The sequence below is a fragment of the Branchiostoma floridae genome, chromosome 13 (genome assembly GCF_000003815.2).
Source record: "Branchiostoma floridae strain S238N-H82 chromosome 13, Bfl_VNyyK, whole genome shotgun sequence".
NCBI lineage: Eukaryota > Metazoa > Chordata > Leptocardii > Amphioxiformes > Branchiostomatidae > Branchiostoma > Branchiostoma floridae.
This window is the reverse complement of record NC_049991.1, coordinates 12,451,123-12,473,854: the sequence shown is the minus strand read 5'-3', so window position 1 is coordinate 12,473,854 and position 22,732 is coordinate 12,451,123. Positions and strand designations below refer to the sequence as shown.

The following is a 22,732-nucleotide window of genomic DNA, read 5'->3' as shown; positions in this document are numbered from 1 at the left end:
TGAGATTTTCTGATTTGATTGTTCTCATGATCATCAGTCCTTGTGAACGTTTTCTCTCCCAGATTATAGAGCAGGTGTTGACTCAGTAGGAACGACCACGTTCTCGGCACTCTACAATCACCGCAGTGGGAAAGCTGATCTTAACACAGTCAAGAGCTTGGTAATGATGTTTAAGAGGACTAAATTAGCTTAAACACATCACAATCAAGTACAGCTTATGAGCCGGACAGGCACCATTACGGCGGACCCCCGAGGGGTGTAGTATGCTCGTGTCCGTGAGGGGTCGCTGTTTAATGGAGCATGTCCGCCATTATTAGCCCTCCAAGGTCACATGAGAGGTCAGTGGTGTATTAGGAGGAGATCACACCTGCGGTCACTGAATGAAGGTAGATGATGGGGTCAGAGCTGTGACAGCCTCGTCATTCACATTGTGCATATCGGATGACCCCCGGACACCCTGAAATGTCCTGGATGTCTGTTGTTTCCGAGACTCATTAGAGACTAATCTCACCTGGTCACATTGTTCAAGACGGTTTATAATAGGCCCATCTGGTCATGTAACATGGAAGAGCAGAGTGTAAGCTCACGGCGAGGTGGTGTCATGGCGAGGAAAATTACACCTTGTCACGCAAGGTGAAAAAGGGGCGTTTTCGACGAATAAGTGGGAACCGCTGTATTGTGGTTTGTTCTCCGCATGGTGGCGCACATGGCACACAGCTCACACGGGGCGTTACGATTTGAATTAAACAATAAGCATTTCAAAATCCGTCATTTCCTAAGCAAAACTCTTAGATTAATCAATCACAATTTTCGAGATTTTATGTTCCCTTCATGGATCACACACAGTAGCTATGTACACGACCGGAGCCGATAAACTGGGTGCTATCGGCGACCAGAAGACAAGACAAGACAAACTGGTTCAGGGGCCCGTCATGTTTGGTGATTGGGAATGACTTTTAGAATTACAACACTACATGCCGTCTGTTCCCTGCTTCCTGAACTAACCCGCAATCGCGTACAACACGTACGGGTCGACTAACGTGCCCCCGTTCCCATGCAAGCCTTCGGTCTGGTCTGCAAATACCGTTTACCACTACAAGGTGCACTTGATGATATATGGGGTGTTTGAAATCACAAAAGCCAAGACGAAGTAACAACCCAAGATTGTTTTACACTCCGAAGAGTAAATACACGGCAACATGTAATTTGAGGTACGTCATGACTTGTCACTCATTAGAGTCCTTTCCAATAACAAGAGTTCAGAGACCTCATAACTTTATGAAATATTTTGAGTCTTTGTTATGGAAAACACTGCAATTAAAGTCCTTCCTCAATCACATACACGGTAAGTCCTAATTTACATTCCATTGTTTACGCGCGCGATACGGCTCTGTCTAAGCTACCTGAAAATCGAGTACCAACGAAATTCGTTGTTCCTTAGCCGAGTTGTCCTACTTGAAAGATTTCAACGAAGTCTCCACTGTAGTTCCGGAGCAAGCTGCTAGGGGAACAAAGATCTACGCAAGTGTTCCCTCCAACAAAATTTACCTGCAATCAAAAATTCGATACCATAGCATGTCTAGGACAAAAAAAGACACCAAAAGGTCTTCTGCAGTACCAAGGTCAGTCGCCAAGAGGCATTTATCTTCGTTTTCCCAAGACCTACGGTCTATCAATCATTACAATTCACACATTCGTTTCTAAGTCGTACTGACTAGAAATATCCTTAACAAACACACACATTAACACACAAGCGCGATGTCACCAAATACCTTCTTCTGAACATTTATTTCAATCATCATGTCATATCATACTACCATCTACTGTCGACTGTAAACAACAATCAACAATGTATAATATATCAATTACTTGCATAAGAAACGTTCCTACCATATTGCTCGAGATCAGCACACTAAGTACCCTTTTTACATTCTTCACTAATCTGGAACTATAATGAATCTGTTTTCTCATTGATTAGCAAATATACCTGGGAGATATAATGTCCGTACCGATGGAGATTGATCATGTTTCTCACTCCAAACGACCTGTGTTCAGTTCGTGCAGTTATTGCCCTCGTCAAGTCCAAAAGCTTTAAAGCAATCTAAAGTAAATTATTCGAAAGGGCAATCCAAAACGGTTCAGGTCCAGTCTTTCCGTCAACAACATTCTGCGTCTGCCCAGCGCACTAAGTCTTCGTTCAACAGAATTAATATGTCAGAAATGCCTCGCCCGCCCCACTCGTCGTGCCAAATTATACATAGGCTTGAGCGATTGTCACACATATTGGATGGCCAACTCATTAATAATTTCTTGATGCATGTTACCATGGAAACTTGTGTGGACACACCATATCTGTAGCGTTTTGCCGGCACATGTAATAAATATCGTCTACCGTCGCTTAGCAACGGACGGATATGCGTTCCACCGGCTGTGTGCTGTTACCGGGCCGCGGTCGCTATTTGACATCAACAGTCGGGAATATCTTTAAAACACGCAGCAGTTTATCGCTTGGCCTCATTGTCGACGGAAAACAAGTGGATAGAAGCTGACGAAAGGAGATACTTTTTTCAAGACTGTGAGTTTCGCTGTATCTACCCTTCTTAATCATTTGTAAATCATTGTCGGTAGAAGATATTGAGACGAAGTCACAAAATAGATTATACGTCTTTATCTTACTCTTTAAAAGTGCGCCACATCTTTACCTTCTCTACACTTATTTGTTGGGATGTCCAGGTCAAGATATGAGCTTACAAACACTCGTGTTCTCGTAAGTGTTCAGGACAGGTATCATAGCAGGTGTGTACTGAAACAACATGTATGTTTGTCACTGGTGCTTGAAGATGTCTCAGGAGAAGGAGAATGCTAAGTTACTAGCCTAACAAGGAAGTTTTTAACGCTTTAGTACTTCTGTATCCATGGAAACGTGAATATAGGAGACATCAACACCGACATTGTTGAGTCTCGTTGCCTTGATAGCCTTTTCATCAATTCCTAGTTGATGATTACTTGCGTTTTTCTTCACGAAAGTCTCGCCGTCATATTTGTGGTCAAAACACAAATGCCAATTTTCCATAAAAATTAAGGACCTTTCTATTTTTCCAAGATCCGTTGTGAACAAAGGCTGTAGTATTGAACATGCACGTATTTTCGAACAGCCATTTTAATCAGTCTGGGTCTCAACCGTGGGCGTGAAACAAATAGATTTGTTTCCCTTTAAAATTGTGGGAGGATTGAGTTGAGAAGTAATACTAGTAGTAAAAACTTTGCCAGTGTCCGTTAAGGTTAAGTGTTTTATCTACTGTCTTAAACCATTCAACATGTTTTCAGGTGGTGAGTATTGACCCAGAATACTTAAATTCTTGTCTTGTACCACAGGTGGTACATTTTATTAGTCTGGGCTAGCGGTGAAAACGCGTAACAAAACAATTTGTCTCCCTGGTATTAAAAATAGCCCAGGAGAATAATTGAATCCGTGAAAGGTCGCAACATTTTCATTTTGTGTGAGAAAAGTTTTTGAACCTCAATCCTACTACGGACAAAAATGTACGAATGTTGATTTTTGATGGAGTTGTGTTGCAAACATTGATCACATATGAACGCGTTATTAGTTTTTTTCTAACGCTGAGCCTCGCTGTCCTTTGATGATTGCATCACGAAACGAATTTCAATCTTTGAGTGTGGAGGCCAAAAGTGCGTTTTAACGTTTATCAAACTAGTGCAAACCTAGCTGACACGTTTGCAATCGTGGCGTATTGACTTACGCGTCTGCAATCATAAGCATAGCACTCGCCGTGTTTGCCGACATTAGTAACAGACCACACGGAGCGTAAACACAGCTAAAAATCAATACGTTTTTATTGGACCTCCAAAAACTTGATGCAAAATCATAACATGTACGCTAGAACGATTTATCCATTGTTTATTAAAATTGTTGAGATAAAGTTGTTCCTTTTTTATTTCTACGTAAAAAACATCAGGTACAAAGGAGCACGATAAAGGGTCTATTCAAAAAGTCCTAATGGTGAGGGAATCATTTTTGACTGAATAATTGCAACTTGCAGGAAGTCGTTCCTAAGTGAGTCAAAAGTCTCAAACAGTTGGATTGTCGATGGGACCAATCCCTTTTAGTGTTCAGCGCGACCCTTTAACGACGCAGGAGTGTTTGAATATATTTGATGGAGCCTAGTAACGTGTAGTCAGCATCACCCGGTTTGTTTAGCGTCAAAGTCCCTTGGAGATAGTAACCTAGCAACAACACAAAACAGTTTCTCCCATGATTTACGCCAATAGACTCTAACTTCATTACCTCAATACCAAACACGGCTCTAAATCTTCATTTAGTCACATTACTTTGTGGTAATGCCAAAGGTAGAGATCATAAATAAGATGCTGTTGTTGGGGTAGTAAGACGCGTTAACTAAGTTGTAAACGTCTTAAGAAACAGAGTGCCCCTCGTTAGGCAATTTACCTTGCACTATAAAGATGTATAGTTGATAGTACACTTACATGCACGTATGTGTAGGTCGTTTTATGGTACAAGACGCCTGGAAACCTTTCTCACATCACCAGCTAGGTTGACTGGAGCAGTGATGAGAAGAAAACTCTAATTGATGTGATTTAATCTAGATAAAAAGGACTAGGTTTTCATTGGCATCAACATGCCGTGGACTTAAAATTACCATTAGTAACATAATTGCCTTTGTGGAACCAATGCATGCAGACGTCGGCGTTTGGATGTCGGCTGAGAAGCACACAGTTTCTGCCGGGACCATTTGAAATGACTTAATGACCTTTTATAGGCGTGGGTTTTCTTTGCACAGGAGACAATGTTGTTAACGTTAATGATAAACCAGAAACTATGTGTAAAGATTTACTGTCTGATCCATATGCAACTGGAATAATCTCATTGAATATTTTTTCTATAGCCGGTGATTCAATGGACGTCGTTATATCAACAGTACAAAATATGCTATGCCATGACAATTACACAATTAAGAATTAAGATAATAGAATTTTTTTCTTGAATGATCTTGGATTCTACCGATCAGATCTTTAATGCCCTCTAGGGTAACAAATGATGTACCATCACTCCATTACCGAATTCTAGCAACTATTGTGCAGAAAATACAAAATTACATTTCTTGATGGAAGAAAGACATTACTAGTAATTGTTTAACATGAATGCATGAGCATCAAAGTAATGTTGGTTTTCCTTTGTTTCCAGAGGAAAGGAAAGCTGACAACAGTTTCGTGATGAAGGTCTTGGCCATTTTATTGTGTGTGTCCGGTGAGTTTCCTTTCGTTCCATGCTAACGTCAACACATCACGAGCTCTACTGTTCCTACCTTTCATGTTGTAGGGGTGCAAATAAGCACGTAGCGTGCAGTGATCAAGACTAACTTTACTTAGTTTGACAATAAATATCACTATGTTTACATTGCATTCCGGTTATTGCATGCCACTTGCAGGTGTCATTCAAAATATCTAATTTTTGACTGGTGCAAAGTTATATATGTCTAATATCGATCTGTTACGTAGGACTGGTGCTGGCAGCCGTGTGTCAGTCCACAACCACGGGTTCAACTACGGTTGCAGCTACGAGTGCAGCTTCAGGTGCAACCACTGCTAGTGTTCCTCAGACCTCTGGTGGGACGGTGACGACTGCAGCAACTGCAGGTAAGGTCCTGTATAGGAACTGCACATTACAAACTTTTCTTTCTTTCTTTTCTTTGAGTTGACTTTTTAAGTTGTCGATGTGTCATCGGGTTTGTCTGTCAACTGTTGTGTCGCACAGCATGTACTGGAAATGAGAGTACATGTAATCACCATACATCTCTCACTCACACTAGCTGATGTCTTTTGTTAGGAACTATATATAGCTATTTATTTATCAAGATGCTTCATCGATACATTTAACACAAACACATGTATGTTTCGTTGTTAGTAAAAAAGTAAGATATGTGGATGAATGAGTCAAAAGAAAATGAAACTGACATGATGTAACTAATTTAGTTAAAGCAGCAAGCTACACAACAAGCATGATATGATACGTCTTATATGTAAGCTCATCCATCTGATAATTAATTCTTTTTACTATTTTGTTGTTTATCTGTCTTCACATTGGCAGCGTCAGGGGTGACAGCGGCGGGATCAGGGTCTGCCACCAACGCTGGGGTGAGTAGTGCTTGTGTTTCAATTGTAATTTATTTGATTCAAGATAGACAACATAAGCGATATTGCGTCCATTGTAACATCAATCCATCTGCATTGCCTGAGTCGTCTCTCGTGTGAGAGTTATCTTTAGCCGTTAGTAGACAAAAGAGATAACTGTTGTATGGTTTGCTTTTCAGGGAAGTGGGACCGCAACCACTGCAGCGGTGAGTCTTGATTTTTTGTTTAAGTGTATAACATACATAACATTATACATGCATACCAAATTGCGGCTTATAATTAGGGGATTGACAAGTACTTGTCTTCCACTTGTGACTGGTTAAAGCGCATTGAAATTGTGTTTTTGACGAGATTTGATGTGTATGATGTTTCTAACTAATGATTCTCTGTCTTTCTGCATAGTTGAAGACTTGAATAAGCCCTATGGAGTTAAACTGAAAGTGACATTTGTGGAAAATCAATGCCTTACACTCATATTCACTCACGGCTGAACCGCACTTATGACAGAAACATAAGACTGAAAATAGCACTATGCCCACGTTTTTAATACTGACCCAGTCACTACTTACCACTTCAGTCTCTCACGTGCCTGAGCTGTACTGGCAACGAGACAGATGAATGCGGAAGGGATGTCAGCACATCAACTACAACGTGCAGTGGCTCATGCTGGGTGAGTTTTTGCAACTAAGATTCTACATATCTGCATACAATCGTTTCAAACTGAATTTTTTATATCTCTTACTTCAGCTTTGTAGCAGGTAACACACAGGTAGCTCAGACCAAATACGTAGCACAATGGTTTTAAAAAATACAGATGTGTCTGGTAGCACATTTTACAGAGTAGTATCGAGCACTTAACAGGGACACGCTTTCCTTTTCATTAAGCGTGTTTGATTGTCAATAAATGTAAAACACTGTACAAAGGTTCCAAAGAACAACAATAGAAATGGTTGTCATTGATGTCATTGATGTCTTGATGTCTTCTTTGCTGGGTAACTTCGAAGTTGGACTAAATTCGTACTTAGATTACTTATGATATTGGCATTATTACAGGCATACCATAAGACAAACACGACATCCAATGTGATCACCTTCATCCGTGGATGTGGAGAGACGGGCGACACCTGCACTGAGGACAACAAGAATGAATTCTGTAATACCGCAGGGGGCATCAAGACCTGCCGGCGTTGTTGTACTACGAACAGCTGCAACGACGCAAGCCTTGAGCTCGACGGAGTCGCCGGGTCTGGCGCAGCTGACGTCCACGTTAGCGTCGTTGTCACCATGGCGTCCGCGCTCTTCGCCATTTTGGCATTGTGGTAACGATGTCATTACAAAACGTGTGGTGTTGATGACGCAACGCAAGTTGTGATGACATCACGAGCGGAAACTCCCACAGGTCAGGTGATGACTTAGGTCTGACGGCCGTGTACGTGGACGGTTTCTGCCGAAATTCAAATAGCTGTTAAGACAGTTTGAAACTGTGTTCAAAGGTGTTTTATTCAAGAGACATGACTGTCGGTTTTTACATCTTGACGCAAGTGCATCTTTAAAAGAGATGACAAGAAAAGGGGGAGAGAAAAAAAGTGGAAGTGAAAACGTGAAAATAACCTACAATATCTGAACAAGACTAAAAATGATGGTCGTTGCGACTTGTAGTGGTGGTGACTAGATACAGTCTTGTTAAGATAGATTTTGGTACTTTAAAGATGTTGGTCAACATCTCTTATGTACTTTCCAGAAAGTTTTTGGCATAAAGATGACCAATTTGCCTTACAAAACAGATAAAAACCGACAAGAAAAATGTCGCTCAGAAATCGCGCCAAGGCCAATCGCTGAAGAGGTATCCGTCATAACGTTACCTTGGAGATTGACAAAGCGTGCATCAAATGTGACTCTATTTTTGCTACTTTTTTGCTTGTTTGCTGCATTGTTAGGTGAAACCAAAGCAGGTCTTTGTGTCTCTTTAATGCTGTACATTATTACACTCTTGAGAAGTAGATGCTGAATATGACAACGCGCCATTTTTCAGATGGAATGGCATGTTTGACAGCGTCAGCTTCCTGTTCATGGAAAATGTACACTAAATGTATAGGAGCTGCTGTATTTTTGTTCAAGAGAATACAAACCGTATTTTCAGATACATGATGGGTGTGTTTTTCTTTCTCCGCGATTGATTGATTGGTTGGTTGTTTGATTGATTGATTGATTGATTGATTGTGAGTGAGTGAGTGAGTGAGTGAGTGAGTGAGTGAGTGAGTGAGTAGTGAGTGAGTGAGTGAGTAGTGAGTGAGTGAGTGAGTGAGTAGTGAGTGAGTGAGTAGTGAGTGAGTGAGTGAGTGAGTGAGTAGTGAGTGAGTGAGTGAGTGAGTGAGTGAGTGAGTAGTGAGTGAGTGAGTGAGTGAGTGAGTAGTGAGTGAGTGAGTGAGTGAGTGAGTGTGTGAGTGAGTGAGTGAGTGAGTAGTGAGTGAGTGAGTGCGTAGTGAGTGAGTGAGTGAGTGATTGAGTGAGTGAGTGTGTGAGTGAGTGAGTAGTGAGTGAGTGAGTGAGTGAGTGAGTAGTGAGTGAGTGAGTGAGTGAGTGAGTGAGTGAGTGAGTGAGTGAGTGAGTGAGTGAGTGAGTGAGTACATGGTAGACATGGTGCTCGTCTAAAATAGTGTCTGAATGACTTTGTAAAATGTAAACGTTTTGAACAGCGCGTATGGACTGATAATTGTTGAACACCTCTATTGAAATTATTTCCCTGAACCGCTGGGTACAATGTAGTGACTCCAAAAGAAGATTTGAAAAGCTACAAAAACGAAATTACCACAGCAAAATAAACATCGGAATAACTTATTGATTGATGTAAGTAAGCAACGTTAATTGATATCAAAATACGATCATTAAGTCTATAGAAATGGTTTACAATACTTGGGTCGATTCTGGGTAGCAAAAATGATATGTGATGGGAGCCTTTGAAGAAATGCTGACTGTGATCTCTATACTGAGTCCTGCTGCTATAGCGACTAGCACAACAAAAGTTAGAAACCAAACTTAGGACTTTACACAGCTAATGTGACATGGCAGCTGATTGAAGGGCTTTGTGAGGGTGGTTTGTTCACGTTATGTTTTGGCTGTACAGAGTTGACAATACCCGGGTATTCACAGGAATGTATATATGTCTACAGGACATTAATCAACCCAAACTGTCATAAACATACACTGTTATTGGATCCAGCGTGTACACAGGAGCTTTAAGAGCACCAAAGGTTTGCGGTGAAAATCTAAGCACAAAGTTCAAGTTTCATCAGTCACAGTGCAAAGTCTCCACAAACTAGACTTAGTACATCAAAAGTACAACCTTTAACCACGGCTCTTTTTAACCTGACCTAACCTGAGTTTTGTGATTGAGAAGATAATCAAATAATGACTTTGAGATCGATGGCCATAGTTTTCGTTCGAGTGAGAAGATGTGAAAAGTCGAAAATGATATACGATGAGCTAGTGTAGGATATATGTTTACATGTTGTTATTCGACAGTTTATAAACACGATGCAAGAACTGGTGTGCGTTACACTTATGCATAACAGAGGAATTACATGTTCAGCTAATTATTGATACAGCAACCTGTGTCACAAATTCTCGTACTCTAGTGGGGAAAAAAGTGAGAGGAGCACTTCGAGTATGATGGAAGTTTTGTGAAATTTTCCCTGGTGGCCAGAGGTGGTACTGCACAAAAGGCTACAATAAAATTTCCACCTACGTGAAGTTGAAAATATCGATACGCAATTAATTACATCTTCATATCTACAGCATATGTCTATGATTTCCAAAGAGATGCCGACAGATTTGCGTTCGTTACCGTTTTAGAAGTTCCACCTCACAATACCTCCTATTTAAAAATCATCACGTCAACCTTAACCTTTACAGTATCCACCTGACGTTGCTGTTTGAAACGTCCTCTAGCGACATTTTTGTTCAGTGCATCTGCTCAAAACTGCAGTGAATATTAATGTTAACTATAATTCGAGCACCACTTAGCTTTATTAAAGTCTATAAAATGAAGGTTACTACTATACAACTGTCAATCTATTTCGTCCTCCGAAAAAACTTGATGTGTTCGTGAAATTGATTACAGCCTATATATAGTGTTTACAAGTGTTAACATAGAACAGCGACATAATACCTTTCTTATGCCTTTCCAACAGCTTCGTGTATGTACACGATAATTCAACATGTAGTAAAGGTAACGTTTGTATTCTATTGCTTATTTGGTCTATTTGACTGTCTCTAGGACTTTGCAGATTAGGGATATTATCTTCTTTCCCCTTCCTCTCAGGCTCCTCGTAAGCTACAACATTTATCAATTATTCATAGTCAGCAGGCGTAATGCGTCTGTCGTGTTGTTCATTTAGCCAAGGACCATAAAAGAATTAGTGATAACGTTCTATGTTTTAGATATCGTAAACAAAAGCTATAAAACTGACAAAAGTGAAAAGACCTTTGATGTTGCCACTTTTTGGAAAATCAAGCAACTGAGCATTTGTTCGGCTCCTAATGGGGTTAATGACATCCCACCATCTAAGGTTAAAAGCTCACTTAAACAAGAATTATCACTATGGTAATTTTAATCACTTCCTTGTTTACATAGAGACGCCAACAAACGGGACGTGGACAAAAGACAGAGGAACGAAGTTCATCATGGCATCAGGGCGCGTTTTTGTTTTTCTGCTTATCAGTAGTTCTGGTATGTATGTCCATACATTTCTAGTGTAGAAAAACGTGGATTCAAGATTTTGCCTCCGTATTTCAAGCGTAAATTTGATGAAAGGTAATATAGCAGACAAAACGTTTGTGATATCATTGGCAGAATTCGAAATGTGAACGTTTGAGGGGAAGTTTCGTTGACAAGTGGTACACGGTATTCGTGGAAAAAGGAACATGTCAGTTCAGGCTTAAAAATGTAAATATCAGTTGACATTCTCTAAGCCTTCTTTTGCATAACATGTTTTCTATATTTTCTTAAAAGTACTTAAGATAAGAACTACAACAATAACATCCCTGATAGAAATGTGATATCATGTTAGGTATATCTACCTAAATGATGCCTGGAACAGAAAACGGAACAGAAGTTCCGCCGGAATAGCAAGAGGCGCATCGCTTATGCCTGTGTTATTTGTTCATCCATTCAACAGGTGTAATCTTCACGTCAGGACAGGATCCTATTACAACACAACCACAGCCTACAAATACAACCCAACCACAGCCTACAAATACAACCCAACCACCGCCTACAGGTACAAACCACCCACCGCCTACAGATACAACCCAACCACCACCTACAGGTACAACCCAACCACCGCCTACAGGTACAACCCAACCACCGCCTACAGGTACAACCCAACCACCGCTTACAGGTACAACCCAGCCACGACCTACAGGTGCAACCCAACCTCCGCCTACAGGTACAAGCCAACCACCACCTACAGGTACAACCCAACCACCGCCTACAGATACAACCCAACCACGACCTACAACCCAACCACCGCCTACAGGTGTAACCCACCCGCCGTCAAACATTACAACTGCAGCCACAACCAAGCCACCGTCTACTGCTGTGGTGACAACAATGACCCATGTAAGTGTAGTAGATAGTGCATTCAAGGACGATGAAGGACCTGTAAGAAAAAAAATCAAATTTTATGTATGAGAAGATTAGTTTTCATCACCGTGAAGTGTTCTGTAGGTTTGTCAGCAATATCGAACATTGTTGCTATTTTCAAATCTAGGGCCTTTAAAGAAATCAATTCTTATTCTTATCAGGACATAGTCACGTGCATACGCTGTACTGGGAACGAGACTGACAGCTGTGGCATGGCAGCTGCAACCTACACTGCAGCTGTTCCGTGCCGAGGAGGATGCTGGGTGGGTTGATATCATTTGTTATACAGGGTTTGTGGCCAAAAAGAAAGTAACAACAAAGGCAACAACGTCAAATACCATAATCAAATTTGACGTCATCTTTCCAAGACCCCCCCACATAAGAAATGTAACATGCATTGGCATAATACCGGTCATAAGCCTTATACCGGTCGATTAAAAATAGTGGAACTTAAAGAGATCTACACATGCAACAATAGTTATTTCTGAGGTATGCACACTTCTAGGTGTCCAATACATAATTTACAAAGCATCGATAACAATGCATTCGAAGACAACAAGGCCAAAAGTTTTCAGGTCATTTTCGGGGCAGGCGAGCTCGTCGTGGGACAAACACACTGTCACGTTCATCGCTGGATTTGTAGATAATAATCACATGTGCTCACGGCACAAGACGAGCATGATTCAACAGCAATCTTGATTTTCTTTTGGTGACCTACAACTCGTGTAAAAGTGTGAGGAACCGTTGCATAATAGCCCGGATCTACGGCTGAATGGGTCAAATTGAACGTACGCCGCCATTTTCCCGCCATTTTTAATGCTACGGCCAGCAGTAAAGTTTTACGTCATAGCGGTTGTGACGGACCAAAATTAAATGAAAATTCTTGTCAGTATACGCCCATTTTCTCATGACTTTTTGTATGCTCAAGCAGATTTTTGTTTTGTGCAACTACTAACAGGAAAGAAAGGAACAACAGAGGATGAATAAAGGTACATAGCGGCAGTTAATTGTGCCGTGTTTCGTTCGACCGGTATAGTGCACCCCCTTCCAACCACGCGCCCGTTCTCCGTGCAATTCCGCGGTGTGTTCCAATTACGATATTATGTTTTTAGCAGGACCAGAGAGACAAAATAATTTACACAGAAGAAGTGGCAAAGGTAAGCTGTAACAGCAACATGTAACTGGAGAAAATGATGCGTTGATCATTTGCCAAATTAGCATTGCTTGAGAAATTGCAGTAAGCCGACCGGTATTATGCCAATGGGTGTTACGTAAAGTAATCCATCTGGAGGTTTTTTGTTATACTGGCCACAAATATCCGTAAACAGACACAGGCAGACAGACACTTAAACACACAGGCAGCACGTCCAAAACAATAACTCCAATTCTATGGAGGCAATAAATGCAACTCTATTGATAGGCAGCTATCTTAACAATGTGTGTGGGATGGTTATGATATAGATGACTACAATCTGTTCCAGGTGTTTCGGAATGAGAACACAACGTCCGGAGCGGTGACTGTGGAGCGAGGCTGTGCTCATCAAGACAGCGGGACTACTTGTGGAGGGGACCAAAAGAGCCAGATGTGTACAAGCGCCGACAACAGCCCAGTGGAGGTATTTTTCGTGTAACCTTCTTCTACTCGTGACTTTTTGTTTCTATGAGGATATCTTAACGGGCATGACATACAATTTCCAAATAGAAATGTGAGTGAGTGAAGAAATTAGGTTCTAATGACTTGTATATGTGGTATCTACATGAAAAGTGTGACTTTGCGTTTCCAGATCTTTTAGGTCACAGCATAATTTCAGAAGCTCTGGATAGATTGTTAATGAAATTTGGTTTGTAGGTAACGTTAGGTCTTGGAAAGACAAAATTCAAGGTCGATGTTGGGCCCCTTGGTAGCTTTCCTTGGCACTGAAGCAGAACGTCCGCTTTTTCCGTTTGCCTCTTTTTGACAGTCTAGAAAGGCTTTGTAAGCCTCCTTTTCTAAAAAGGTATCACACTCACAAGAGTAATGTTAGTGACATAACTTATATGACGTACAGGGACCCTAGCCAACGTATTTTTTTTACGACAGGTGTGTCGCAGGTGCTGCGCTACAAGCCGCTGTAACCACGCTGGTCTCACCGTACCTGGAGGAAACGCAGCGCCAGGAGTCAGAAGCTCCGCCATTGTCGTCCTGATTCCACTTGTTGCTGGAATACTTCTGTACTAATACTGTAGGTAAACACAGCATACCTTTGATGGCACATTCATGTATATGCGCAGCACTCAAACGTACACATTTCAGTAATCAAGCGTGAGAAAGACCTACGTGGTTGTCAAGACCACATGAAAACACTGCTGCAAAAGAGATCATTGTTAATTTATTGTTTTCATCGTTCCGCAAGATTGAGCACCGTCATGTATGTTTCAATTTTACTTTACTTACAATTTACAGAATGCACTTGTTAGCATTGTTACCCTCTGAAATAGTTCTCCGAGACGTATATATGGTTGCAGTCATTGTTGTCTTCAGTAGATAGTGCAAATATCGAAATAAACTCCTGTGTTTACTTCTCCTCGACTGGGCGAAGGCATGACCTTGACAATGTTTTGTACAGACGTGTACAAAGTAGGGCGGGGTTACTGGAGTTGCAAATAATTTATGAGTGTCTCATAATAACAAAACACTGCCTATGTATGATTTATGAGTTGTCATCACATTAAGAGTGTGCTATGGTGATGACCATGATAATGATGATATGATGTGTCATCTACAATTACCAATGACATCATTTCGCTTGTCTCAAGTGTGCCTTAGCCATGCAATACATCTAATGAATATCAAAATAGCTTTATGGAAAAACCCTAGTGTATAAACAAATGAATAAAGTGTACGTTAACACATAATTGAAATGCTGTAACAATTAATGATTCATTTTATCATATAATAATACATTGCTTCACAATAAAGTCAACCAAACTTAATACTGGATATATTTAGTAGAATATGATATAAATGTGTTGCTTGGCATTGTAAATATTTCATGTATCTGTCAACTATCATTTTGTTACGACCTGTACTTAACCCAGTGGGTAAATATATTTACAATAAAGGTCTTTATTCCTTCATTATGATAACACTAATCATTTCTTTTTACTTCAAACTTCGTCAGTCTGAGTGATACTAGTCCTTCTTATGAAGAGTGTCTGGGAACGGCGCATATGTCATACGCGGGTGGAGACAAGACAAATCCAAGACTGCCGTCCATTGGCGGTGCAGGGGCGCCGTCTGGCAGTTTGAAGGTGAAGTGCTGCAACAGGCTGGTGTAGAAAAGGAACAGCTCCATTTTGGCAAGTTGTTCTCCCAAACACCGTCGCCGACCTACGCCGATACAGAAAAAAAGGGAACAAAAACATATTAGTGGAAAACAAACATTCCTCTATTCCAAATGCATCCTGTTGATAAATTTGAGAAATCTGAAGAAGATAAACATAAACATGTACCTGCGGAAAATGGTAGAAACCATTCCGGCTTCACCACCTTCCCCTCGTCGTCCAGGAACCTTTCTGGTCGGAACTCCTCGGGTTCTGGTGTCACTTTCGGGTCCATCATGGCCGACCAGAGACTGGGAATGATGTATGTACCGGCCGGTATGTCATACCCGTACAGTGTAGTGGCGCTGGTGTTGCCGTGGAAAATATTCAGCGGCACGATCGGGCGTATGCGCTGGATTTCCATGATGGTCGCTTCGGTGTACGGCAGTCTTCCGCGCTCAGACCACGGCGGAGCGTGCGACGCAAACTCGCGGTCAATTTCTTCCTGCACTTTGGTCTGCACGTCTGGGTTCAGTGCCGTGTAGAGTAGACCCCACCTCAAGGTTGTCGCCGTGGTTTCGGAACCGGCGATGAAGAGATCTCTGATGATAGTGCCAAGCGCCTCTTCGTTTACGCCATTGCCCTTCTCACTGCCGTCGCCTTCGCTTAAGAACACGTCGATGATGTCCCTGATGTCAGACTTGTCGACTGCCGTCGCCTTCGCTTAAGAACACGTCGATGATGTCCCTGATGTCAGACTTGTCGAAAGTTTCCTTGTGTTCTTTCGCACTTTTCATGATGAAGTCTATGACGTAGTCGTTCTGTTTTATACCGTAACTCCGCCAGTTTCCCATCATGGGCAGCTTACGCAAGTACGGCATGATAAATTGACGAACCAAGGCAAGAATGCTTCTGTTGTTGGAGCCGACGAGGTAGGCAAACGCGTGGGAAAGACGCTTAAACTCTGCGTCGTCGTACTCGAAGCGGTTCCCAAACGACATGGAGCAGATGATGTTTGAGACCGCGTTACCCAAGAGGTGGGATATGTCCCTCTGTGCTCCATCCAGAGACCTTATAGCGGTGCACAAGGCCGCCGCCTCTTCCCGAATCCTTCCCTCTGCACTGCGTCTGCCCATGCCGAACTGTCGGAGGGCTGACAACGCGAAACGGCGCCTCTCCGCCCAATGTTCTCCGTAACGAGCCATGACCAACCCTGTGTTTATAACAAGAAGATTTTTTTTCTACTTCATACTTCACCACGAAACAAGACCCGAAGGTCACTTCAAGATGTGACCCTAATACCACCCCTGGGTTTAATTGTGATAGCATCTCTTCTCCCCATGTCAGAAACATCATCAAACATCATTGCATATACAAGGCACGCGCAAAGATGTCAATTTCACCGTCCTTTTCACGTGTACGTTACACACACACAATAATGTATATTGCGGAATGTTTGCCAATACAGCGAAGCTACAATCAAATGGGACCACAGTATTGGACAAATGTTTTGTGTTGTTAAAAAACAGTGAAGCAGATATGTACTTATATGAAGTTTCCTGAATGAAAGCAACAGGAACTCTATCAACATTTGTGGCTGTAAATTTATTTCCCTGCCCTTTTAATTAAACTACATACCAAGAAAATTTTGATATTTCTATGCCACAATAGTGTATAGAGTCGCACAAAATATACAGCGTAATCGTACCGGGGTCACGTCTGAGGATCCTGATGGGAGGGCGGTCTGAGAATATGTCCGCTTGTTTGACAAGAGCATCGTGGATTGGCTTGTGTCTAGATAAAAGGACAACAAAGCAACTGTTGGTTTTTGTTGGTCCAACAAGCAGGAGATTGAGATCTTATTAAACACAAACAAACGCTCACACACGCACGGACGCACGCACATACATACACACACACACACACACACACACACACACACACACACACACACACACACACACACATAGATATATATTAAGACACAGCAAGACACAGACGAGTGTACACACACATATACATAAACCCACACAAACACACACACACACAAACACGCGCACACACTGGCACACACATATCGACACACACTGACACAAACATATCGACACACACACACACACACACACACACACACACACACACACACACACACACACGCACACTGACATACATGCACATATAGACACATTTATACATATACAGAAGCACACACATCGTTCTACCATCGGTATGATAAAACAAACCCGCCGTACTATGTAACTATGTAACTACTGCATCGTGACCTTATATACCATATGACGCTGTATCAACAGTCATGTGAGATCATGTGAGGCTCACACGAGTATATCAACATGCAGAACCAGCAACGCAATGCGTGGGAACACACCTGTATGCGATGGGTTCGTAGGGACCTAGTCCTAATGTAACAATTACTATTTTAGCTTCGAAATGTACATACATACAGACAGAGCTAGACACACACAAACACACGCACGCACGTACACACAAACCTGTGACACTACTGTCACACACACAAACACGCACATTCACGCATACACTACGCAGGGGTGCAACATGCGCGCTCGAAGAGACTACTTTATTCCAATAACCTTTTCACTCACCCGTACAGCACAACAACGATCCTATTCAACAGCCTCAGACTGTACACATCTCCGTACTGCTGACGCCAGGCCGCCATGTTGGCCAGCAGTTTGCTGGGACGCATGCTGAACAGGTTCCCCACGATAGGAAAACCCCGGGGTCCGGGGGGAAGGTTCAGACGACGTCTCCTCTGACGGACAACCAGGACGATCACCATGACAAGCAGGAGGAGAAACAAGAGCGTCTGTAGATCCATCGTCACGAAGGAAAACAAACCTACACCCACCATACTGACTTACTGCACAATCAATGCGAACGCCCAGAGGTGAACGTCCGTTCGGGTGCATGATTTGACCCTAGGAAAGTTCAATTCCCACGCAAACGGTATGGTGGCGCTTTGCAACGTAGTGCGAGTGATTTACATATCATTGCATGGGCAGTTAGTTCACAAGGAGTTTTACAGTGGGTCTTTTTCGCTTTAAATGTGGAAAATAATCGCTAATAATAATAGCTGAGATCTGACAAAAACTGTCAAACAGGCCTAGGGATACAGAAACTTAAAACTCGCGTCAATCGGAATATGAAACGATCATATATTCCTGTCACCAAGGAGGTTTTATCTTCATAACAAAACTCTTTGCTGTCACCAAAGCAAATAAAAGGTGTAATACAAAGCAGAAGCTACCGAAACATTAGACCTAAGGGACAAAAGAAACCTGTAACCTGTCCAAAGGCGTTACACAAAACACCCTTGCCCTGTCGCAAACCCAATCAGTCACTATCTAAACTCAAATAAGAAGATGAGTGCCATCATCTTTAAGCTGTCAAACACACATTAACATAATATATTTCTTTATTGTCAGTCCACCCTATGTACATGTACAGCAAATATCAACCTTCAATGTGACGTCATCGTATGCCTTGTATCAGAGAAATGTCGTTTTCAGGAGTTTTACTTTTCATGACACTATTTGGTCGTCAGGTAATACTGTGGCAACAACATGCTTAAGTTAATTAACGAAAGGCCAAGTTGTTTTGTACTGCACAATCCTAGTGTGATAACTCTTTCGCGTACTCTTTTGAAAGTACGGACAGGTGTAACGTACTAGTCTAGGGTTTAGTCTTCTCCGTTGAATGAGTACAAAGCAATGTCGATTCATCCCGTCACCTGTCACAAGGCCTGCTATGTGTACAGTATGAACATATAAAATAGACTTCTCTGGAAGTCAGAACATGTAACATATACTATCCCCGGACAGGGTTACATGTTAGCAATTCAAACTTTCGTCAAACATTGAAATTCAAATCATCTTACACATTTTCTATACCTACAGCACACTTACAGCAGCTCAGTTCAGATGTGTGCCGAGGGGATATTAGAGGTATATATGTACATTGCTGATCATATCATGTCTTTCTGTTGCATTGCGCTGTTTAGATAAAATCTGATAGGAATAAAATAATCATTATTTTTCTATAAGCCACCCTCTCTGTAAAAAAAAGGGTCATCCCAGCCCTCGTCAGCTTTCTAGAACAGTCGTCAATTTAAATTACTAATTCCTATTCAGACATATATGTATGACGATGTCACATATGATGTGACGTCTTCACGGTTGGTATGACGTCGCATGACGCTAGGCAGACTCCCGTGCGAACACGACCATGACGAGTGACGCCATGAGAACGCCGAAGCTGACGTGTGCCGCCGTCGCCTTCCCAGTCAGCATGAGGGCCGCGTGGTTACAGTTTGCCGCAGTACAACAGCGACGACAGACCTGGGGAGGAGATGGTATTATCATGTTAGTCTAGCACTTCAACAACAACATTGCTAGCTAGCTGAGGAATTCACATGAAACACTAGACGCAATAAAAATTGTTTGAATGTTTCAAGAATTATGACGTATAAGACCATTAAGAATTAAGACTAAATAATTTCACGCAAGGAGCTTTCATCTTTCGTTGCTAATGGTGCATATGTTAACGCCAAATTACTATCATGGTAGGTTCAAACGTCCTTGACATAAGAAATTAGGACTCTATTAGGACTTCTTCTCAAGGTCTCTTCTCAACCCAATTGCTATGAACACTTTAAACTGACTCTGAAATGTTTACCAGAACTATAATGTTATTCACCGACGTAGATAAACTTTCATGCCAATTCCTTAAACTCTAATTTAACCTTAAACCAATTTCAACAGATTTGAACATCTGTATTTTTTCACAGCTTTGTCATGATATTAAGTCAGCTTAATACTATAGCGCCATGCCACCTGCTTGAAAGCCGTTTACTAAAGCCCCGGTCACAAAGCGCGTACGATTCCTTGCGATGGACTATTCCGCATATCGTACGATGAGCGCAGTACATCGCAACAAAATCGTAAGCATCGCAAGCCATCGCAACGCATCGGATGGTGTTCAAAATTTTTCCAGCATCGCACGATTTTTCACTTGTGTCTCTTCTGTATAGCCGTCTGACCGCTTTTGTGCTTCTTTAACCAACAAACATGTGGACGTAGCTGTTAAATACCTTCCTATAATATCTTTAACTGTAAAAATAAATTAAAAAAGACCATGACAACAATATTACAAGCAAAAGTTCAAATCAAGCGTGAGTACTTGTATGGTTATCTCGGCCTGCTTGCCGGCTCTACGTGTCAGGCTCTTTCGAAGATCGTATCATGATATGCTATCAACAAAAAGATGCCATCATACAAAAATCAAATGATAAGCATTATATCATATATATTTCCGACTCATAGAGCCTGCCTTTATGTTCGAGTTGTCCCCATGGTTATTACGATTATGGTAAACTGACCCAAGAGTGCCAAGACCGACGAGAGCTGAGATTTGATCTAATTATAAACTCACGTGCATGAAGCGATCAAACTATTGTCTGCATCACCTGTGCGTGACGCGCTGTTCTCTGGTTGCGACTGTGGCAGTTGCGACTGATATATTTCCCCTTTTCGTCAATATCGACAATATCAGGTAAAACTGAAACCATCACAACATACTAAAAAATCATAAATCTATAACCTCATCAGTAGACAAAAATTGCCGTAATTGAACTCTGCTATGGGGGCAAATAAAACCTTACGACGATAGCGAAATTTTGAACATGTTCAAAATCCATTTCAGCTCTATTTTTCGCCATACGACGCTCCCCGATTTACTATGATTCACTGCGATTGACACAGGCACGCTCTTATGACCTCATCGTACGATCCACTACGCGCTTTGTGACCACGGCTTTATATACTTAAACCATTGCTTCCGATTTTCTTCCGACTTACGTCGCACTGCGATTATCCTGCGCATCGGAAGGAATCGCAAGGAATCGTACGCGCTTTGTGACCGGGGCTTTACGTTAACGCCGGAGACGGTCATACAGCGTTCGCTCTGGTGCTCGGTTTGACAGGCTGTGTCGCTTGTGTCGCTTCTTCCACACCCCCGGGAGTACGTCACGGCGTTACTGCTGGTCTCTTCACGGTACACCTGCGGGGGAAACAAGGTGGCTCATCTCTTACTGTATGTTATTCATTTGTAGTAATGCATTTAAAAACAGTGATAAACATTCTTTCTTGGTACAAATGCAGAAACCGTCACGGTAAGGAAATGAACCCTCTGGCCGGCCGACTCGATCCACTAGCATACTATAGACACTACGAGTCCAATTTCTACAATTAGACCACCGATCCACGGAGGCTACAGAAACCTTCCAAAAAGACACTTAAATGTCGCTTTGCATACAAGGCGAAACATAACATGGTGTTTCCTACCTTTGGTAGCCGTTGTGTGTTGTCTACGCCAAATACGCTAGGGTTTGCATCTAGACTAAGACTAAAGTTGAACTCACATAGAAGAAGTTAACTGGCTACTATTCTTCTGTACCTCCGTGGCATGGCTCATTTCATTCCTCTTATCGGGAAAAGGAAATCGACCTACCCAGCATCCCCCTGTGCACGTGATGGTGTTGTTGTAGGCGTCCGTCGCATTCTCACAGCCCGCGTGTGTTTCGTTACAGGACAGGCAGGACACTGGTGTCTGTTAGAACAAGAACAACGAGAGGAACGTTAGAAGAGAAAATAATTTCCATCATCCTCAAGCTGGGTGCCAGGGTCCGTTGCTGACAGTGGTTGTATACTGTGGCAACAAGTCGACAACGTTTTATGTTAAAGTATTTTTAAACCAAACCATTGAATTCTACATTCTTTTTGTTGACATTCTTTTCTCTGGTTTATAGAAAGTGATTGAAGAGAACAGACAAAAACACAGTATCACACTACTGTCGAACTTATCACATTACATAACAAAACTTGAGCTTTGACTTTATACCTGAGCGGTCGTGGCACCAGCTCCAGCTGTCGTAGCAGCATTGTTGGCTCCTGTTCCAGCTGCGGCAGTTGTAGCTGCACCTGCAGCCGCTGTAGTCGCTGCACCTGCAGCTGCTGTAGTCGCTGCGCCTGCTGCAGCAGTCGTGGCTGCAGCTGCAGCAGTCGTTGCTGCACCTGCAGCAGTCGTGGCCGCAACTGTTGAAGCTGCATCCACTCCAGCGGCCACCGCTACAAAAGTGTAAAACATAATGTTTTAATAACTTGATCTGGCCTCTGTGGTTCAATCAATCGCCCCCTTGGTATTAGTATATATGGAAGTAAAGATGCAATAAAGGACACACACTTGCTCGGCACTTCGCTGGAGAAAAGGCTCAAAAGTCATTCTCTTCCTGGCCATACACACAAGAGGACATGACAAAATATATTTAGGTAGATTATAACATAGGTAATTATGATTTATCATGGAGTACAAAGTAGCTATCCAACAACATGAAAACATTTGCCTGCCAAACCCATGTACAACTTACTTAGTACAGTTGCGTACTTAGCACAGTTTGGACCGTTACATAATGATCAGTGTACCAGTCTGCACCATATTAAGGAGAACATGGAAGAAGGCAAACTATCAGATCTCCACCAGAGTGACTCGGAGACCAATGTGATACAGAGCTTCAGCTCT

General features: G+C 42.0%; 4 protein-coding genes across 6 annotated transcripts; 2 read left to right on the top strand and 2 right to left on the bottom strand.

The window, feature by feature from the left end:
- The first annotated feature begins 5,455 nt into the window (after positions 1–5,455).
- LOC118428505 (mucin-22-like) lies at positions 5,456–8,314 on the top strand. Its single transcript, XM_035838591.1, has 6 exons — positions 5,456–5,468; positions 5,539–5,676; positions 6,128–6,174; positions 6,351–6,377; positions 6,749–6,841; positions 7,225–8,314. The coding sequence occupies exons 1-6, from the start codon at positions 5,456–5,458 to the stop codon at positions 7,492–7,494; spliced, it is 588 nt and encodes a 195-aa protein (XP_035694484.1). The 3' UTR covers positions 7,495–8,314.
- A 3,380-nt stretch (positions 8,315–11,694) lies between these two features.
- LOC118429484 lies at positions 11,695–14,239 on the top strand. 2 transcript variants are annotated; one of them, XM_035839979.1, is made up of 4 exons: positions 11,695–11,791; positions 11,977–12,078; positions 13,297–13,431; positions 13,896–14,239. In XM_035839979.1, the coding sequence occupies exons 1-4, from the start codon at positions 11,783–11,785 to the stop codon at positions 14,031–14,033; spliced, it is 384 nt and encodes a 127-aa protein (XP_035695872.1). In that variant the 5' UTR covers positions 11,695–11,782; the 3' UTR covers positions 14,034–14,239. The 2 variants fall into 2 exon arrangements, with proteins under 2 accessions (XP_035695872.1, XP_035695871.1); XM_035839978.1 differs by having other exon boundaries at positions 11,695–12,078.
- A 475-nt stretch (positions 14,240–14,714) lies between these two features.
- On the bottom strand, positions 14,715–18,050 carry LOC118429483 (cytochrome P450 2U1-like). 2 transcript variants are annotated; one of them, XM_035839976.1, is made up of 5 exons: positions 17,740–18,050; positions 16,827–16,912; positions 15,837–16,331; positions 15,308–15,778; positions 14,715–15,185 (listed from the first exon to the last, which is right to left on the bottom strand). In XM_035839976.1, exons 1-5 carry the CDS (start codon positions 18,006–18,008, stop codon positions 14,998–15,000), a joined length of 1,509 nt encoding a protein of 502 aa, XP_035695869.1. In that variant the 5' UTR covers positions 18,009–18,050; the 3' UTR covers positions 14,715–14,997. The 2 variants fall into 2 exon arrangements, with proteins under 2 accessions (XP_035695869.1, XP_035695870.1); XM_035839977.1 differs by having other exon boundaries at positions 15,308–15,812; positions 15,871–16,331.
- Positions 18,051–18,538: 488 nt separating this feature from the next.
- On the bottom strand, positions 18,539–22,281 carry LOC118429713 (spore coat protein SP65-like; the record flags this gene model as incomplete). The annotated part of the gene is given in 4 exon segments (XM_035840327.1): positions 18,539–19,494; positions 21,086–21,214; positions 21,665–21,763; positions 22,055–22,281. Coding segments are annotated over 4 exon segments (596 nt in total), but the record flags the coding sequence as incomplete, so codon positions are not given.
- Positions 22,282–22,732: the final 451 nt, after the last annotated feature.

Excerpts from the sequence above, each read along its gene's own strand:
- LOC118429483 (XM_035839976.1), bottom strand. The coding sequence starts at position 18,008 with ATGGTGGGTGTAGGTTTGTTTTCCTTCGTGACGATGGATCTACAGACG. Across the intron at positions 15,779-15,836 it reads CGACGTGTTCTTAAGCGAAG|GCGACGGCAGTGAGAAGGGC; the intron begins GCGACGGCAGTC and ends TCTTAAGCGAAG. Across the intron at positions 15,186-15,307 it reads GTTTCTACCATTTTCCGCAG|GTCGGCGACGGTGTTTGGGA; the intron begins GTACATGTTTAT and ends GTATCGGCGTAG.
- LOC118428505 (XM_035838591.1), top strand. Across the intron at positions 5,677-6,127 it reads GACGACTGCAGCAACTGCAG|CGTCAGGGGTGACAGCGGCG; the intron begins GTAAGGTCCTGT and ends TCACATTGGCAG. Across the intron at positions 6,378-6,748 it reads GGACCGCAACCACTGCAGCG|TCTCTCACGTGCCTGAGCTG; the intron begins GTGAGTCTTGAT and ends TTACCACTTCAG.
- LOC118429484 (XM_035839978.1), top strand. The coding sequence starts at position 11,860 with ATGAGAAGATTAGTTTTCATCACCGTGAAGTGTTCTGTAGGTTTGTCA. Across the intron at positions 12,079-13,296 it reads CGTGCCGAGGAGGATGCTGG|GTGTTTCGGAATGAGAACAC; the intron begins GTGGGTTGATAT and ends AATCTGTTCCAG. Across the intron at positions 13,432-13,895 it reads CCGACAACAGCCCAGTGGAG|GTGTGTCGCAGGTGCTGCGC; the intron begins GTATTTTTCGTG and ends TTTTTACGACAG.